This window comes from Lynx canadensis, chromosome C1, assembly GCF_007474595.2.
Source record: "Lynx canadensis isolate LIC74 chromosome C1, mLynCan4.pri.v2, whole genome shotgun sequence".
NCBI classification, from domain to species: domain Eukaryota; kingdom Metazoa; phylum Chordata; class Mammalia; order Carnivora; family Felidae; genus Lynx; species Lynx canadensis.
Genome location: NC_044310.1, coordinates 82855935 through 82876254, shown reverse-complemented (window position 1 = coordinate 82876254; position 20320 = coordinate 82855935). Strand labels below are relative to the sequence as shown.

General features: G+C 33.9%; 1 protein-coding gene and 1 pseudogene across 1 annotated transcript in view; both read left to right on the top strand.

The window, feature by feature from the left end:
• The window catches only part of DPYD (dihydropyrimidine dehydrogenase), an 863978-nt gene that overhangs the window by 186228 nt on the left and 657430 nt on the right, over positions 1-20320 (top strand). Inside the window, 1 exon segment of the mRNA XM_030327163.1 lies at positions 13697-13784. Coding sequence (XP_030183023.1) covers positions 13697-13784 — 88 coding nt within the window.
• LOC115521730 lies at positions 3815-5212 on the top strand (annotated as a pseudogene).

Below are 20320 nucleotides of genomic sequence, written 5' to 3'. Positions count from 1 at the left end.
TATTCCTCATGATCTCTCCTGGTTATACTTTTTTTTTTTTTTCAAAATTATACCACTTCACTTCTGTATTCTACAAGCTCCCTTGAATTGGCTTGGAAGATATTTTTCATTTATGTTTTTCATTTATTGAGCAGCTACTATGAGCATGACATTGTTGTTGGTGCTCTTCATAATTATCTCATTTAATTTTCACAGGAACCACGTGGTAATTATTATTTTACAATTTCACCATAAAACTGTGCTTCCCAGTAGCTACTGAAAAACAGTGCTCATTTATTCCATTGTATTCTCCATTGTTCGTAGATAATCATACATACAATTTACAATGATTTACGTTATTGAGCACTTATAAGGCAGGCACTAAATGTTTTACATATGTTAATTTTTTTTAAATCATCCCTATAATGGTATGATGTCTAGCCTATAATTAGCAAGATATAGGAAAAAGTTGGGGGCACAAAGAATTTAAATAATTGTTCTGGGATCACAAAGCTAATAAGGATAGAGCTGGGTTTAAATCCAGAATCCATCACACTACATTTTCTTTTATGGTGTTTTGTGATAAGTACTTAATGGATTGTATATGGGTAAAAGAAGAGAGATCAGTTAAGAGATGATCTGTTTGCGACTGAGATGAATCCAGAAGTAGTTGAGCAGAGAGCTCTATGCCACTTTCAGTAGATGGTAGTAAATACTTCTAGTCTTTCACATATCTTCCTCAAGTTCTATATTTCTTGGCCTGCCCATAAGAGACACAGACACACGCACACGCGCGCGCACACACACACACACACACACACACAGTCTGAAGAAAAAAAAATCCACTTATTGTATTTTTAGCGTTATATTGGTGTTGAAACTAGAGGAGTGAACAGATGGGGGTACCTCTAAACTTGGGGCAAGTCTGTGTATCTCTCACCTCTCCATTACCATACCTTCGCATCATGAGAATGTATATTCATGAGTCTGACTTCTTCACTGTGAGCTTCTTGAAGGCAGAGCCCATGTCTTGTTCATATTGGTATCTTTACCATCTACCTAAATACCTAGCAAATAACAAATGCACTGTACGTATTTGTTGATTGAGGAAGTAGGGAAGGAAGGAAAGAACAAAAGAATGAAGGAAATAATATGTTAAGATTCCACAGACCATGAACACATTTAAGTTCTATTACCTTCACTGGAATTCTTCATTCAGCTTTCTTAAATTTAATCGTGCATGTAACATACTATGACAGCATTGTCAGTGTTATAATGAGAAGCATAGTCAATGGAATTTTCCATTTTTACAAAAATATATATTATTTGCCCCTAGCTTTTTTATTTTCCTATTTTTACAGTTTAAATTGTATCAAGCTGTAGGCAGCTAATTTTGATGACTATGTTCAAGGTATTATTTCTGAATTTGTGTCCTTTAGCTTGTAAGCTAATTTTTTTAGAATAATTTTTTGTAAGAATGTTCTGATAATGATCAGGCCATTTTCACATTAGTTCCTTTACCAAGCAGTGCCATTGCCTGAAATTTTGGTCCACCTTAAGATATGAATTAAATTGTGAAGATTAAGCATTTATATTCTTATCTGTTTTTCTCCCATATTCATTAATTTCCTGAAAGTTCTGCATATTCTTCATGTGCAATGTCAGCATCAACTCTTAGGCATAAACTCCTAAGGACTGGAATAATGTCTAAGTTATTTCAGAGAGAACCTCATAGGAAGTAATAGTGGTCTGCACAGCAACTTTAATGGGGACATTTTGGCCTTTACTTTTTTTTTGCTGCAGTATATAATGTTCCAAATGTTGCATAGTGACATAATTATTTTGGGCTTGGTCATGATTATAGATGTCAAATATGTTTTTATTTTATCTATTATGACTTCTATTTGTGATATTATAGAATGTTTCTAATTGCTTTTATTTTGTCTGTCTGGTATTTCTGTTGGAAAGACTGATCTTCCTAATTTCTTGATGGGTAATTTACATATAAGAAAATGCTTTGTAAAGATATCAGGATCTGCAAGTATTATTGCTGTGTACTTTGTGAAGTAAATGACGAGTTTTGTTAGATTGTTTTTTAAGGCAACCATTTATGGAATATATAGCATAATAATGCTATAACATGCATGGCTTTTATCTGTTATATCAGAAAATCTTTCTCAGGTTCTCTGGGGCTACTGGCTATCATTACAAGGAGAACTACTAGAGAAATGAAATGATGATGCCTACAGGCTGGGCTTTGGAGAAAGTCAGACCTGGATAAGAGTCCTGAATCTGGATTTCACAAACTGTGAGGCAAGCTCTGACATTATCATATGCTATTAAGATTTTAGAATGAAATAGAAGAGAAAACTGTCAATCACAGACCCTTAGGGTATTTTTATTAACTTCTTAATGATCACCAGGATCACAGAAATAGGAAATAAAATATTTCAAACCTAAAACAGAGAAGGGAATTGTGTACCTTATTGTCTTTATCTTTAAAGTGAGAATTACAACAGTACCTATTCCATCAGGTTCTTGTAAAGATATAGTGAGTTAATATTTATATCTGCCTCATCGAGTGAATATGAAGATTAAATGAGATAATACTTTTAAAACATGGCATAGCGCTAGCATATAGTACTAGCTTTAAATAAATATTTACTCAATAAATTAAACAAAATATAAACATTTTCCATTATATGTGTATATTATTTACATAAGTGTGAAGAAAAATTATTAAAAGATATATTTTTTCCAAACATTAACAGCAGTAACTGGAGTTATTACTAAAATTCTGGCTGCCTTTTTTATCCAGTTTCAAATTAATCTATTTCCAAGAAAACCAACAGCAAAGACAAAGGAACACAACCATTTCTCACTGAAAGAGGAAATAGAAGAGACACCAGGAAAGTGAACCAGCTGTTGCATTCCAATGTGATAATTGCTTTGATAAAGGAACCCACAGGGTGCTTTGGGAGATTGGAATGGCAAGAACCAGGGAGCTCCATGAGAAACACCTAAACTGAATTCTGAAGCAGGCTTCAAGTGTGGCTTTTGAGGCAGAGAACATACTGGAATGCTTAGAGTTGAATTATTCCTACTGTGCTATAATACCTACATGGCTAACATGTGGATAAATTTGTTTCTGAATTCTATTATTGGTGAATGATATAGTATTATTTTAAGGCCAAATAGTTTCTTCCACTGTTGTTTTAACTTAATGAGTCCCTTCAGTACTTGTGCTATCACTCACTCACTGTTTATTTGAGGAGACCTAACCCTTTGTTCTGTTAGCTTTTGTGAACCACCAGCTACTCAGAAGTATATTCCATTGTTAAAACTCTTTTTAAAAACTCTTGACTGAATCTTTCAGAAGACTTTGGAGTTTTCAGGGAAAGGAAAAGAGACTATGGCAGCATCATTGGTTAGTTTTTCCTTGGTCAATTCAAATGACCAAAGTAAAAAAATTAAAATTACACAGGATATTGTGATTTTAGTTGCCAGTGTCAAAGTATGTTAAATTTTAAATTACATGTTATACTTGCTCATTACAAAAAAAAGAACTCAAGCCGTATAACATTGTATAAAGTTAAATCTAAAATACTAGCCCACTGCCCTTAAGTAGGTTTACATATTTACAGATATTATTTTTTCATAGTTAATGTGTCACGTAAATCCAGGAATTGTATCATAATAAATAGCCTATTTTATTTGTTGATTAAACTATTTGACTTTTTTTCTATTTTATGTCTTTATTATTAGAAACCAAATAACAGTCTGTTAGTATTACTATTATTGTTATATTATTTCTGAAATTGCCTTCACATAAGTCACAAAATATACAGCTTTTTCAGTTTTGAAACTTACTGATAAGTTGACTTTTAGGGCATCTATGACTAATATATATCACTTTTTTGTTACCTTCATATAGAGGCTTCATTGACATTAAGTTAAACATACAACAGGTGGTTCAAAATTTGAGAAGATAATTTGCACAGCATATGGATATGCTATAAAAAATTATGTCTGTTTTTTCTAAGAAGCCTGGAAAGATCCTCAATATAAATCAAAGAGTTTATGACACTACTGGGGATATAGTCCAGGTGAAATAAGATTATTGAGTAGTAGGAAAGCTATAATAAAAACTGTCAGTACTGTCACCCAGTTCCCTCTAAGGTCTGTAAAGGATCAAAAGTATATTGAGCATCATCTAGCAGCTGCCTAGAATGTGAGGGGAACCACAATTGTGATGAGCAACAGTATGCTGGGTTGGAAAAAATACACATAACTTGTAGTTAAGTTGAAAATGGTAGGTAGGATTATAAAATGTATTGTGAGGCTTGATTTTTTGAAAATGGCTACCTGCTAACTAAACATGTAACTGATTTTATTATGGGTATATGTATTCACATGTATATAAACTTATACAAATTAAAATGGCATATAAATACAGGTATTTTATTAATTATAAATAGTTACCTAGGGAAAGACCATATTTGTACATAGATAGTATATAGGAAAGTGCTACCCTTCCATGGAGGTTAAGAAGTTCTTTATTGCTACCTTACCATGTGGCAGCAATTGAGAAGAGGAAGGGAGTGCTTTTGGCCTTGGGCTCAGAAGAAGGAAATGTGCAACTGTCTTTTGTCATCCTGAATCCACTTTCATCAGACACCAGCTGCTTCTACCATGCTGCCTAAGTCCATTCCCAGTGAGGTCAAAGTCATATACCGGAGGTACAGTGGTGGGGAAGTCAGTGCCAGGTCTGCCCTTGCCCTGAAGATCTGCTCCATGGTCTGTCTCCAAAAAAGGTTAGTGATGACATTGCCAAGGCAACTGGTGATTTGGAGGATCTGAGGATTACAGTGAAACTGAACATTTAGAACAGAAAGGACCAGATTGAGGTGGTACCTTCTGCCTCTGCCCTGAATTTCAAAGCCATCGAGGAACCGCCAAGAGACAGAAAGAAGCAGAAAAACATTAAGCACAGTGGAAATATCACTTTTGATGATATTGTCAACATTGCCTCACAGATGCAGCACCAGTCCTTAGCCAGAATACTCTCCGGAACCATTAAAGAGATCCTGTGTGCTGCAAGGTTGATGGCAGCCACCCTCACAACATCATAGATGATGTCATTAGTGGTGCTGTGGAATGCCCAGCTACGTAAGAACCACAATGGAAAATATTTCAATAAAGGATCATTTGACAGCCAAAAAAAAAAAAAAAAGAAGGGAGAAATATGCCTAACATAGGCATGAAAATATGGAGGTACTAGGAGATGATCTGTGGAGCAGGAATAAAGAAAAGCCTCTTTTATCACATATATTCTCATATTTACAATTTGCATTCCTCAGATAAATGCTTGGCTACACATCCATAATAAAGATAAGTTACACTTTTAGTAAGGATATAGGTATTTTCAAAAGCACAAACTTCACAGTATATTGTGTAGTCCAACCTGTCATCTTAGAATTTAACTAAATTTTAAGAGGAGATTATTTTTTACCTCATACTATTAGCATGGAGCAACAAACCGAAGCCCTAAGAAGAAAGGATTCAGTATAAATAGCCTTGGATCACTGATGAGATTGACATGTGTTTTAGGGATTTGATTCCTGAAGAAGTGCAGTGAATAACGAGTTTTCCATAAACATGTATGAGCAACTCCATATGGGCCAACTGCTAGCATAGATACTGAGAACCAAAGATGAATTATAGTCTCTGCCCTGGATGAATCTGTAGTCTTTTTGTTTTATTTTGTCTTGTTTTTGGATTGCATTAGGTAGAAGTTTCTTTTCCCCTCATTCCTTTCATTCATTCTCTCACTCCACATTATTGGTACTTAAAATGTATATGATCCATGGTAGCTGCTGTGTGTCTTGCAGAGAACAACAAATATGCAGCCAGAACTTGCTTTTGATAGTAAGCTCTGGTATACTCATATCTACACATGGTAAAATCCCACTTATGCTCCTACTCTAGCATAAGTATCTCTGTCAAAGAAGGCTTCTCTGATTCTCCTGAGATAGAAATAATTTCTCTTCCTTTTGAAAACTCATAATGAGAAAATGAAGACTTTAAGCATATATTTATGTTTGTCAGATATCCACTCTGTTTACTGTCTATAAATAGCAGTAAAACATTGTGCTGTGACTCTTAAGCAACTCCTTCCACGTTAGAGAAAGTACCATATAACTTTCAGAGCATTTTAATGATTATAAGAAAGCCTGTTAAGTAACTAAAGAAGTACATATTATTAATGTGAATATATAATTTAAAAATTTATAATAAATTTCTGAAGTACAAATTATTCTCTGCGTTTGCATGTGAGAAAGCTGATGCCCAGAGAATTTAAGTCATTTGCCTAAAGTCTTAAAACCAATAAAGTGAAGTCAGTAATTAAATACGGGCACTCAAGCACCAGAGCCTTCTCTCTTCACCTGTGTGCTATGCTTTCTCAGTGAGTACATTTAAAGGCTTTGGAGAAGCAAGCACATTTGAGCACTTAGTTAACATTATAATTTACATAAGTCTGTGTGTGTGCGTGTGTGTGTGTGTGTGTGTGTGTGTGTGTGTATACACATATACATATTCAGTCTTATTTTTGCTGGCTGCTTTTAGAATAGCCACATTTTGCAAGGAACTCTAACCTAGGTACATGGCTTATCACTATGTCATTACTGCAAGACAGAGAAAGCTCTTTATCTTCTTCTTGAATCTAGCATCTTCCTTAGTCTCCTTAAGTATTCTCAATCCCCACCATCTTTAAGATGGATAAAGAATGGTTTCCTAAGAGAGTGTTGCCAAGAAGACCACCCCTTCAGGACATAAAGCAGAGCTTTTATCAATGATATTCTGTTTTTCTTAATTATTAAAGTCTGCCTCTGTAGACTGCAAGTGACTGGGATCAAATTATATTAGAGATTTTAATATCTAGATGTCTCCTAGGCAGAAAAACATTAAATAAATATTTTTATCTTTGTTTTATATTCGTCGACTTTAACTGTTTCTATATTATTGATATATAAAAAACATGAATGTGTAATATTAATTAATAGTTGCAGTAACTTATATTTTATTCCATTTCAACAATTTCAACAATAGTTGGTAGGTATGATGCTCTACTCTTTAAATAAATTAGTAACAGAGAGAAATTGGAAATGAGGGTGCTCTTTCCGTGCTACTACAACCTTTAGTGATCCCATTCTCCCCCGTAAGTCTTAGCGTAATTATCATCAGTACCATACATTTGGCAAATACATTTTGTTTTCTTTACACATTATGATACTGTTGTTTGGTAATGTTATTTAAATCTTGTCTTATTGTTTAGTATTTCTATTTCTAATATTTTAAAGCCCCAGTAGATTCTGAAAGCCTTGAGGATTGACTCCCCTTCCTTTAGTTAGACTTGTTTCTCTTTTCATACCCACTTGGTTTTATCTTCTGTATGTAGCAGTGGTGTGTTTATTTTCTTTCAGCGACTCTTCCTACAGTTATTCAGGTACACTGATTCCACCCCATCCTTTTTTTCCACCTGTGTGCGACACAAAAACTGATTTTCAATTTCCATCTTCTCTTGTAAGAAAGAGAAAAATCTAAGTTTAAACTGCTCTTAAGAGCAGCATCCTCAAAGACTTATGATGATACTCTCTTTGTGTAGTAAAATAGGAAAATGTGTTTAAAAATTTTTCAGAAGGTTGTATGCACTAAGTTTTTATGAAACTGTTTTATTTGCTTGTAGGATAAGATATACATGAATTTGTGGCTTCTTCTGCTCTTGAGGTTTTTTAGCATACTTAATTAAAAAAATAAAATATGTTTAAAAAGTGTCTTTCTAATAGAAGTGGCTATACCAAAGTTATTAAAATGTAATAAAATTAGCTTCCTAAATTTAGGAATTAGTGCCTAAATGACTACTAAGGTTATATAAGCCTTTGAAACCATGTGAGATTGTAAAACCCTAATGTTTTCATCTTGACTTGAGAAGCTTCTTGAAACCTTTTACTTTTTTTTCCTTAAACTAAAATTGGACTCCAAGAGAGAGGATACTGTAGCCTTTTTCTAGCTGTGACATCTTAACTGCTTTTTTCTGTCTTCAAATTACTCTGGCAAGGAGGCAGTGATGTTGCAAAGAGATAAGGTCAGTAGAACATCATCTTTTAAAATTCTAACCTGTCTTCATACGTGAATGGGATAGTCCTGAGTGTAAGATGGTAAATGCATTTTAGTAGTTTCCTCAACTGTCTTGGCCACTGGTCTCCTTATGCTTCTGGGAGATTTCTGGAGCCTCAATACTCTCGTCTATGAAGTGGAAATAAAAGCCATCTTATTAATTTTTAAGAATCAGTCATATATGAAGATCAAAAATGAGTATCAAAATTTAACTCAAGGCCTTCCTTTTAATTAAAAATATACAAAAAGTGTAAAAGACATTTTTTAGCCACTCATATCTGAGAAAACCAGTAATTCTTGATATAGACTACAGAAAGATTGTAGAAGAGTTTTTAACTATGTTTTATCACTAGACTCATGATCATGATAATCCAACAAGATATTTTGAGTATCGGTCCTATGAATTGTGTTCTGTTCCTAATCTTGCTTGTTTTGAACTGTCTCAAAACACCTATAAATGAATGGTAATTTCTAGAGGATAAATAGCTCTAGTTAAAAATTATGTTTTCATATTACCTACAAATTATGTAATTATTAAAAGTCTAAAACATGAATATCACTGGTTCAGCATCACCAAGACAGATTGGTGCACAACTTAAAAAGTTCAGTTACCTTTAACAATGTTGCTATACCTTCCCAGCCAGCTGACTGTAGAAGCTGGGCCAAAATATATACTACGAATATTCAAAGTTAGTTCCAAATATCCCTGAGCTAGTAAGAATTTGTTGTGTAATTAGAGAAGCAGAGTCAGGAAACATATAGGAGAGGCTATTAATTGAATATTGAGAGATGTAAAGAGAATATTTGGCATCTGAGAATTGCTCTTGACTGTTTCATATATCAGAACATTGAATTGGTCTCATTATGTTTTAAAGATATCAACCATCTTTCTTGGGTCTTTTAATTGTGATGGGATCTGGTACAAGGATTGCAAGCTGTGGAACTCAGATATATATTAAACACTTCCAACTCCCCCCCCCCAGGGGTTGATTTACATTCCTTGATTTACATTCCTTCCATTCAATTATGTGCCATTTCAGTAGAAATATTGCCAAATTGGGGTAGGATATTAGACTACATATTTGCCTATACTGGTGATTATAGGGTATGGAGGTTAGGTCCTATACCTATCCACTACATTTCAGTTAGTTAGACCTTCCAAATCAAGGTAGATCTTCCAAAGATCTGAGGTAACACAACATCAATGTTAGGAAAATATCTTAAAATTTTTCTAGGTAAATATTAACTTGCTCAGTTTGATTACATATAGACTAGTGTAGATTATACATAGCCTGATCAAACAGTGCTAACTTGATTGAACCCAGTCTAGCAAAAAAACAAAGACAATGCAATATGAGTGGGGAAAGGGCAGAGAAGCAGAAAAAGAATCCTAAGCAAGCCTACACCCAGCACCAAGTCCGATGTCAGGCTACGTCTCACAACTGTGAGATCGTGACCTGAAATGAAATCAGGAGTTGGACACTTAACTGACTGAGCCACCCATGTGCCTCTGATTTTTTTTTTTAATTGAGGAAGAAACTGTTATTTAAACTCATGGATTAGAAAATTCTTTAACAAGCATAGGTCACAATTCCACCTGCTATGGATGCTTAACAATAAAAGAAGCAGGCATCTGTTCTCAGATGTGTAAAGAATGAAATGTTCATTTCTTTACTTAGTATAATTTTTTTGGTGTTATTCTATAGAGTAAAACTGTCCAAGCTCACTAATATTTGGGGAGAGGAATCATGGCTCTCTTTCCCTGGAGAAAGATCTTTATATCTTTAATAGTTTTTGTCCCTTAAGTAGCAGTACTAAAGTTTTCATACATTTTTTATGGTCATGTTGAATCATGAAGGATTAACATTATTAAGGATTCTATATTTTGCTCTTAATGAAATCCATTGTTATGCCCTCTATTAAATGTGGAAATGAAAAAAGTTTATCACTAGTAAAAAATCTAAGATGTTTCATTGCTTTAAAAAATCTAAAATACTCCTTTTGGTATAAATATAATTATTTGGGGATTAAAAATATTACATGATTGTTTATCTGAATTAACTTTTGGCTCTTATAGTGCATTTAAAAATAAATTGCATTATAACAGAGTAACTTTGAAACATAAAAGGGGAATTAAATGAATGAAGATAAAAACAAGTGTAATTTAAATGTTACTTCTTAGGAAAAATTTATGTAGAATGGTGGTTTACAATAATTGTTGACATATTCCCCTAAGTACTGTGTCTGTGATTTTTCATGGTATCAATCATTTAAAGCAATTTAGGTAATAACATTCTGACATGCATTTCTGCTATTTTATTTACACCATTTGCCTACATCATTGTAATGCAGTACCTTTCTGATTTGGTACAGTAAATGCACTCTGTAATATCTATTATGGCATGGTCAAAGGATAATTTATTGTCAAATAGAAAAATAGGTCAACACTAATGTCACTTGATGATCAACCCTCCCCCCCCCAAGTTTAATAAAACATCTCACCAGTATGCATTCCAGTGCAGTGGTTGATATTTTATTAGGACTACCTGGCTATAGCAGTAGTGTAATTACTGAGCTGTCAGAGTGATAAGTGGGATTAATGGCAGCCCGATGCACTTTAGTCTGCAGAGCGCTTAGAGAATTGCAAGATGGTATTATTATCAGAGTCTGCCCATTCTGGCATATTCATGGCACCAAAGAAAAAAAGAATGCTACAATTCAGGTTTGCATTGCCCTGCCTCATTAACATCTGACATTTCCAACAGCTGTTATTTGTGAACTAGCTCAATAATAAAAAGGGAATTATTTGGTAAAGAGGCTTAATAACCACAACTAAAAATCCTTACATTGTCAGTGCTGTTAAGTGAATCTGTTTATGTTGAATTTAAGATTTCTCTAGAAGAACAGGACAATACACTGTGCATTAATTTGGCTCATTCATACCTGCTGACATTATAACTTTATATTTTAATTGCCTTATTATTCAGGTTGGGTATTAGAAAAAAGAAAGGTAGGAAACTTGTGAGTTCATTAGGGATAAGCAGAATCTATATGACATAAATGATATGTATACACATGCACACAGACATATATATATACACACATATACACATATGAAACAAATAAGTACATTTGTTGCTTTATTCCTGTGAATTGCCAGATATTTTTAAAACTGTTGAAATGACTTTTTTTATAAATTAGAAGATACTTAAGATGGCATATTATTTGCCAAATTTCTAGCTATTTTATTTTACTACATAATAGGAGATCCTTTCAAACCACTAATAATGCTCAACATATTTATCCATGTGAAGATAACACATAAAGTATCACCTCATTTCAACATCATAGACCAAATAGACCATGTATTATGCTCTGTTTGCATTGTTTTGCAATGTATGCTGCTGATTACACTTTCAAGAAGTTCTTTTTGAACTCAGTGACAGTGTTTTAGGGAAAAAATCATAAGTATGAGAAGATAGGAATTCAACTAAATGATAAATGTGAATCTAACAATGGCATTTAGAGAAATGATAGGGGAGAGGTTTAATGACTACATTTCAGAGAAGACAATTGATTATGAAAAGCCTTCGGTACTCATTGTGTAAAATTTAATTTAGAGAGAAGGCTAAGGGCACAAACCAGAGAAAAGAGATCAGATTTAAAAACAAGATATTAATTAGGTGCTGAGAAATTGGTTCAGACAATGAAGAGAACTCTCCTACTCACAAAAGAATGACAAGGAGACCAGTATTGTTTTCTCAAAGGAAATGAACCAAGGTCTTTACACATGGAAGTAGATAGAAAATGAGCTAGCTAGTCACCTTTGTCACCAAGCAGTGTAGGATTCATTCTCAATGAAATTCTTGGAGAATTCTGGACTTCTTACAAGAGTGACAGTGGTGTATCTTAAGTTTCAGATCTCCAGCCTGATTCTTCTCTACTCCTGATCTCACTGTGTGACAGACCAGACTGCATTAGTTTATGTACCTTGTACTTTTCTCCAGACCTGGGTACATACTGACTTATTCTCTTGAGTGACCTTACACTCCAAATCCCACCCTTTTCCTCTTCCCTAATGCCCACTCATTCTTCAGTCTTCCTTCAGAGTGTTACTCCTCCCAATCAGCTTTCCCTGACTCTCCGCCTCCAGTACTACAGTTCCTCTGATATCCTCCCTGAGCATGCTATTTTCACCCAAATTCACATTGACAACTACAGTTGCCTTTTATATGTGTGAACTTCCTCCAAATCGCAAGGTGCATGAGAGTAGGACCATGGTGGTCATCAATTTTATATCCTCATATTCAAGGTTCTGACATGTAACAGGGACTGATTAGATTTTTATTAAGTGAATGAATAAATGAATGAATAACACACATTAATGTGCAAATTAAGGACCATTCTAGCCCGTGGTTTCAGTCCTGAAGTAGTAATTAAACAATCATGATTCTTGCTGTGTGGATCGAACCATGTATAGCAGAATCACCTCAAAGGCTTTTTAGTTTTTTTTTCAAAATAGTTTCCCAAGCCAATAACTCAGACTCAGGAGGGGCTCCTCTGTGGAAACTGTGACATTTACCAAGCTGGTCCTTAGGTACACTAAAGTTTGAACATGTCTCTGGTCGGTTCTCCAGGAAGCAGATTCTGAGATGGGATTAGTATGCAGGAAATTTATTAGAAGATCAACATTTGTGCAACAGTGAAGGAATCAGGATTGGACAGACAGCCATAATAAAGACTGCAATGGATTTCTGCAGACTTGTTCCCCAAGTCTGGGCAAGGGGACTGGGCTCTAACCTCTTCATTGACCTGTAATTGGAAGCAGGCTGCTACTAGAAAGGGGACACGACCTTGGTTGAGCCTGTTCTCTTTGACTAAGGGCACAGCAGCAGGGGAATAAATGCTTCATTCTGGAAGGGGGTGGATCTGGGCTATGCACTGAAGCATGTACTACAAAGGCCAGTTGCCGTGTGAATAGTTTGGAGGTTAAAGAACATCAGAAAATTGGAGGAGAGAGAGATGATGGGAGGGAAAGAAGGAGGGATAGAAGAAATGTGGGAGACAAAGTGGGAGGGACGAAGGGCGGAAGAAAGGACATTACAAGCAGTAAAATGACAGAGACTTTGCTTTTGTGTGTGTATAATAATTGCGGGCTTTAAGGCATACAAAACTTTTATCATTAAAGACTGCATTCTCTGAGCATTGTCAGTTTAGTGAGAGGTCAAAAAAGACTGATTTAGTAAATGAGTGAATGATGTATCTTAAATAAATATGATCCTTTTAATCTCTAGGAGGAACATGGAAAGAAGGGGCAGTTAACCTGAGTGGTGCTATTTTATACATCTCAGAAGGTGTACAAAAAATGAAACCCAGATACTCTATGTTTACTGCTTAAAAAAAGATTTTGTACCTAAAAATAGCACAATTTTATTTGTTCTTACTAGACACTAACTCTGAATGGGTGTAGGGTAGAGAATATATATAATATTATCTCACTTACCTTATAGTTTCTTTATCTGGTTATTTTATTTCTTAGGTGCCTGAAATGTGCTGATGCCCCCTGTCAGAAGAGCTGTCCAACTAATCTAGATATCAAATCATTCATCACAAGTATTGCAAACAAGGTAAATTCATATTTAGCTCTGCAAATAAAATTAACAGCATTTGATCTTGATGTCTATCTACTATGACCTGTCTTGGTAAATTGGGTTAAAGTATTAGAAATGTGATTTCTATAGGCATGTGAAAATGTAGCACATTTTATTAATTAGCCTCTTCCAAGTTTTGATATAATTATTGTAAAAATGCATGTTTATTGTTTATTGATTTAAAAAATTAGTTTGTGTTGAAATTAATGATTTTTTCATCCAAGGCACTCACTGAATAGATTGACTCTAGGTAAATGCTTATAGATAGGAACTGTCATTGATTATCAAAACACATTTCAAATTTATTAAATATCTGCTTTAAAATATGTTTTGGTATGAAGCCTGGCACACTGAGACACGTCAAGGAATTGAACTTTTCCCTGGGGCTAAAATTCAAATAATTTTATTTAAGATTCTGAATAATTCATACACACTAGATAGACTTATAACCAAAAAAACCCAACACCAAAATATAGAAAACAGGCTTTTGTGAGCATAAGTAGAACAAAAGGAGTTTTAACCTTTTTTTTTAAACCAATGTAAGACTAAGCACAGTTTTTCATTCACTTAGTGAATTTTTGATTAATTAAATGATTAATTAATAGTATCTTTTCTTTGTGAAACTAGTATTTGTGAGCTCTTCGCCAAGTGTCTGATGCTTTATCAAATGAGTAGGAGATGAAGGAGGTCTTCCTATAAGGATGTAGAGAATTCTTTGTTTCACAAGGTTTGACATTTATGTTCTAAAATGCTGTAAAAATCCAATAAGTGCTCCTTCAACAACCAGGTACCTTTTTTATAAACATCATTTCTCAATGTCAATTATTTTTAAAAAAGTATTTCAAGAGAAAAATGGTACATTTATATAGTTTTAAGATTTCAAAAGAAAGATTAAAACTTAGGTATACAGTATGATATTAATCTACATGGTCATCTTTATTAGGATTTTAAGTGTAGGTTAAATTTTAGATTGATCACTTATTGTGAACCCAGGAAAAATTGCTTATTTATGGAAGAAAGACAGCATCTGTCCTACAAGGTTGTGGTGTAAACTAAATACTTGTATGTGAAAATCTCAAACATATTATTATTTAGAAAATAATAATTTATTATTATTTAGAATTATTATTTAGAAAATAATAATTTATTATTATTTAAAAATATTTTGTTGATATGGAATTATTAATTATCCTATTCATTCAATATGGCAAATGGTATACAAGGGATTACTATTTTTATAGCTGTTATATTTATTTAGTAGCTGCTATGTACCAAACACAGTGACAGGTATTGCGTCCCTGCTATGGCCCAGCCTTTTAGAAGTTCATAATTTATAAGCAAAAGCAGGTACATAAAAAATTAAAAAAAAACACTCTAACTATAATTGAATGTGGTTAGTGCTGCAACCTATGCAATCTAGAAAGTGTATTCAGCATGCACAAAAGCAGGAATGTATATATGTGGTAAGTTTAGGCAGATGTAATAAATTCATTGTGGCTATAAAAGGGCCTAGATTACATAAAAAAGAGTGATGGGAAAGAGACAAGGCAATTAGATTGGGATTCACTTGTGAAAATATATTAATTCTATGCTCAATATTTGAGACTTAATCCTAGACATAGAGGAAATTATCAATGCTTTATATTTGTTTTGTAATTAGGAAGAAGAATTCTAGGAAGTGATCTCATTTATTAACTTCAGGTATACCACACATCTATCAACACAAGACCTTTGTCTTATATGTGAAAATAAATAATTTATGTGAAACTTATATGTGAAACCTTCTTTGTTTAATAATGACTTCACAGAAAAGGAGTGAAACAAAATGTCCAGAGTTTGAAGTCTAATGTGTTTTGGCTAAAATTATTTCCAAGGTACCAGCCTTGACTTTAAGCATGAGACAATATTACAATTATGATCCATGCTGGCTGGATGTTCCCTAGATATTCCAAAATTCATTATTGATATTGTGATTCTCATTAGCATATACTCCATTCATTCAAGGTTTATGCAATTTTATAGGAAAAAAAAAAGACAAATGGAATAATGGTATTCTTTGAGAAGTTAGTAACATGTCTAAGTAAGATCAGAAGCCTATTTTAGAGAAACTTTCTGTTTCATTAATTTGTTTTCTTTATTGCCTAATGAAGTGTTATACTTAGCTATTTATTTAAACAGATTTTATATGAAGAGAAAATATTTGGAGACTTTTAATTGAAAATGTGATTTTTCTATAGACATTTAGGGAATTCTATCGTTAAGTAGTGTTTTGTTGAAGAATCACTGTAGTAATCATAAAAGGTCAGATATTCTTGTTCTTTAAAGCCTTCAGCTTTTTAGGTATTTACCAGCTGTGTACAATGTAGGCTGTCCCACACTGCTCTGCCAGTGGACCTCAACTCAGGAGGGGGGTTCTTTCCAGGTTGAGAGGGTAATTGAATCGCCAGACTCAATGAGCCTTGTGCCTCTTTGAGAAAAGGATGTCACTTGTATTGTATTGTGTTAGGTTTCTGTGATTCAGTGGAGTTTAGGCCAATACTTCCATTCTTTATTTTCTTACAAACTGGATTACAGCTCTAGTTTTCAAAGGTGCAGTCAATTCCATTGTACCTCCTCAGTCAGTTTTTCTCTGTTTCATTCATGCAGGCTGTTGTTCTCAATTGTATCTCTCAATCGGAAGTACACGTTTCAGAGTCATCAAACTGTGAATACTGGGTTATATTTCTTGATAGCTTCCCTTTGGAAAAAAAAAACAAACAGCACTTTATATCAGAATGCATGAGGCCAATCTATAAATGTAATGAAAAAGAATGACTGTTTTTAAAAATGTTCTTTTGTTTCATAATGCTTTATTTTAAACAATAGAGGTACTTTCTCTTTTCAAAATTTTCAATACAATTGTAAAGCATTGATTTTTCCACCTTTTTGCATATTTTATGGAGTCTGTGTGCCCAGATTTGTGTGGCTTTTATACCTAGATAAAAAAATTTAATAACACATATTACAGAAAAGCTGACTAAATGAATCAATGTAAAATAAAAATCTCTTCTTTATCATAGAACTCTACTGAAAGTAACTAGAAGTCAGAGGAGCAACAAAATTTAACCAGCAGAATTCATTTGATAAATGCTATTGACAACAATATTTTAATTTAAAATACTGATATATGTGCGTGTATGTGTGTGTGTGTATACTCACATATACACACATGCATGTACCTGATGCAAGTGTTACAAAACAGAAGTGCAGTCAGTAGATTTACTTCATCCTCCTTTTGATTTTGCTTTTCAATTGCAGTGGCTAAGTGGTTTAATACCTTTATCAAGTAAAATGTTGATCACTTCCAGAATAATCTTCTAAAAGCATAGCTCTAATTATATTACTCACTTGTTCAAAAAAAAAAACAGTAGTGGCTTCCTAGGTCCTAGAAACTAATGTCCAAACACATAACTTATTATGTAAGACCATTAGGCTTTCTCCCACTATTATGACAGAGAAATAAGGAGATGAAAAAATATTAGGAAGTCCATAACTTAATATGCAATAGTGTTTGAAAATATGAATATTTTAGATGTGTAAAATAAAAAGGTAGAGATAAGGTTTCCTTCAGTACCCAAGGTTAGTTCCCTCGCTTGTTTTGCTAGATGATAACTGTGAGCACCTCTGTTCATTCTAAGAGGACTGTCAGAAACTTACCTGCCTGCTGCCATAAAATGACACTCAAGAGAACACAGCTTTTAAAAACTCTGTTATGCTCTAGAGAGTAAGCAAGCCATTATCCTGCAGAGTTGGATATGCCAATTGGTTGAAATAAATAGTTCTGAATTCATGTGTCCATTTCCTTTACAGTTAAGATGCCAATATTTGAATAATGTGAAAAATGTATTTTTCTAGGACTGAATATATTCAAATTTTTACGACTACTTTATGGCATGGGTTTGTATCATTTAGGGTACTCATCTGAGTGGGTCTTCCAGCACAAAGTACTATACTTCAAATAAGCTTGTCCCTAAGTCATAAAACAATGTTTTCTGTATACCAATTTTATCCTTTTACAACTCCAAGACATAGTATTGTTAATGCTTTATTAGTCAATGTTTGATTAGCTTTATTCACATTTTTCCTAATTTTCTTCATTTTTTTCTTTTTCTAATCTTTTTATTTTCCATATTGGAATTTCCATTGGAAAGTAGTTTACTTTTGCTTGCACTGATGCTATTGAAAAATTAATAGAAACTTAATTATTTCTCATTTGATATTACATGTCTTTTGTAATATCTGTCTTTGAACCTTAATTATTGCTCATTTGGTGCTTTAAAGATCTTTTTATTTTCATTGTTCAACTAAACTGATTTATCTAAGTTGGATTTCTTTTTATTTATCCTGCCTGGTTTGCCCTGGTGTTCTTGAATCTATGCATTGATGACTTTCCTCATTTGGGGGATTTTCTCTTTGACCATCATTTCCTTATGGAACTCTTATTAGATACATGTTAAACCTTCTTACTCTGTTATCCATGGCGGTTAACTTATCCTCTTTATTTTGCATTTTTAAAAACTCTGCTAGCTTTTAAATCATTTTCTCAGCCTGTCATTTCTTTAAATATATAAAAATACTCATTTTTCATACTCTGGGAGTTCCACTAAAGTTTCTATCAGTCTGATTATACTGTTTGTAGTTCTGCTGGTTCCACTCATCATGCTTTGTTTCTTCATATGTTTGTTTATTTTTTTTTTTACTTTGCTGATTTTCTTTGAAGCTTTATCTGTGGAAATTCTGTGAGGATCGCAATGAATACATTTTCTTTACCAGGGATTTATATTTGCTATGTTCTCAGAGGACCTGGAAATGGGATCCAGTGTTCACCTGGTTTAGCAAATGCCTTTAAGATGATTCCACTTATTTTTCTGTCTTATTGCCTTGTCATTTTCAGTCCTTGGACATGACAGATCATGAGTACATTCATGGTCACTTTTTAAAAATATTTTACCTATAATTCTAACTTTTTAAATCTAATCTTATAACAAATAACTATTTCTCAGTACAGGTGGAAAAGTACAATAATTTAAGACCTAATGGGTAGTCTAGAGCTATTGAAACACAGATTTTTATTAACAAATACTTAAATAGTAATTGGGAAGCTATAGGAAGAAAGAAACCTTTGGAAAAATAAGACAAAAAGATTTACCACATCAGATCTTGAAACTAACTATACATCTTCTAAAATCACCATGCAGTGTTGGTACAGGAATACATTTCTGAGGCAGATGAAAGTCTGTAAAGAGAACCAAGTAAATATGAGAAGATAATGTGTAATGAAGAATGTATTTCAATTCAGTGGAAAATGATGGGTTCTTTGAAAAATAGTTCAGCACAATTTTGAATTTACTTTTAAAACCCTTCATTAATCCATGTAACATAAACTTTAAATGGACTAACTTTTAAATATTAAAATGTTTTAAAAATAATTTGGAAGTCATAAATTATGTGAGAACAAATTTTACTATGCACATTTTAAAAGAAAAATTAACCAAACTTGAGACCAAGTGAGTTTTCTTTTTTTGTACCATGTATTAACTTCTCTGCTATCAAAAATTTCCTTGGTATTTAAATGAGAATAATAGCCTAACCCAGTATACACATGGGCAGAAGGTCGTAAACATTACAAAGAGGTAGTGCAAATGATTAATAGCCGTATTAGAGATGTCTTACTTCTATATTAGCCAGAAATATATAAATCAAAGGATGAGACACCACTTTCTCTCATCATATTATTGAAGTTAAAAAGTTTAATAACCTCTGGGCACCTGGGTGGCTCAGTCACTTGAGTGACTTTTTTTTTTTTCCTATTGTTTATTCATTTTTGAGAGACAGAGACAGAGTGCGAGTAGAGGAGAGGCAGAGAGAGAGGGAGACACAGAATCTGAAGCAGACTCCAGGCTCTGGGCTGTCAGCACAGAGCCTGACGCAGGGATCGAACCCATGAACTGTGAGATCATGACCTGAGCTGAAGTCAGATACATAACCAACTGAGCTATCCAGGAGCTCCAAGTGACCAACTCTTAATTTCACCTCAGGTCATGATCCCTGGGTCATGAGATAGAGCCCTGCTTTGGGATCTGTGCTGAGCATGGAGCCTGCTTGGGATTCTCTCTCTCCTTTTGTCTCTCTCCCCTGCTCACATGTATACACTCTATGTCTCGCTCTAAAATTAAAAAAAAAAAAAGTTTAATAACCTCCTATGCTATTTAGCTGAAAGGAAACAAGAAACCTCATGCAGTAGAAATGTTTCTTGTTTTTTTTTAATTTTTTTTAAAGTTTATTTATTTTTGAGACAGAGAGAGACACAGCATGAACGGGGGAGGGGCAGAGAGAGAGGAGACACAGAATCGGAAGCAGGCTCCAGGCTCTGAGCCATCAGCCCAGAGCCCGACGCGGGGCTCGAACTCGCTGACCGTGAGATCGTGACCTGAGCTGAAGTCGGACACTTAACCGACTGAGCCACCCAGGCG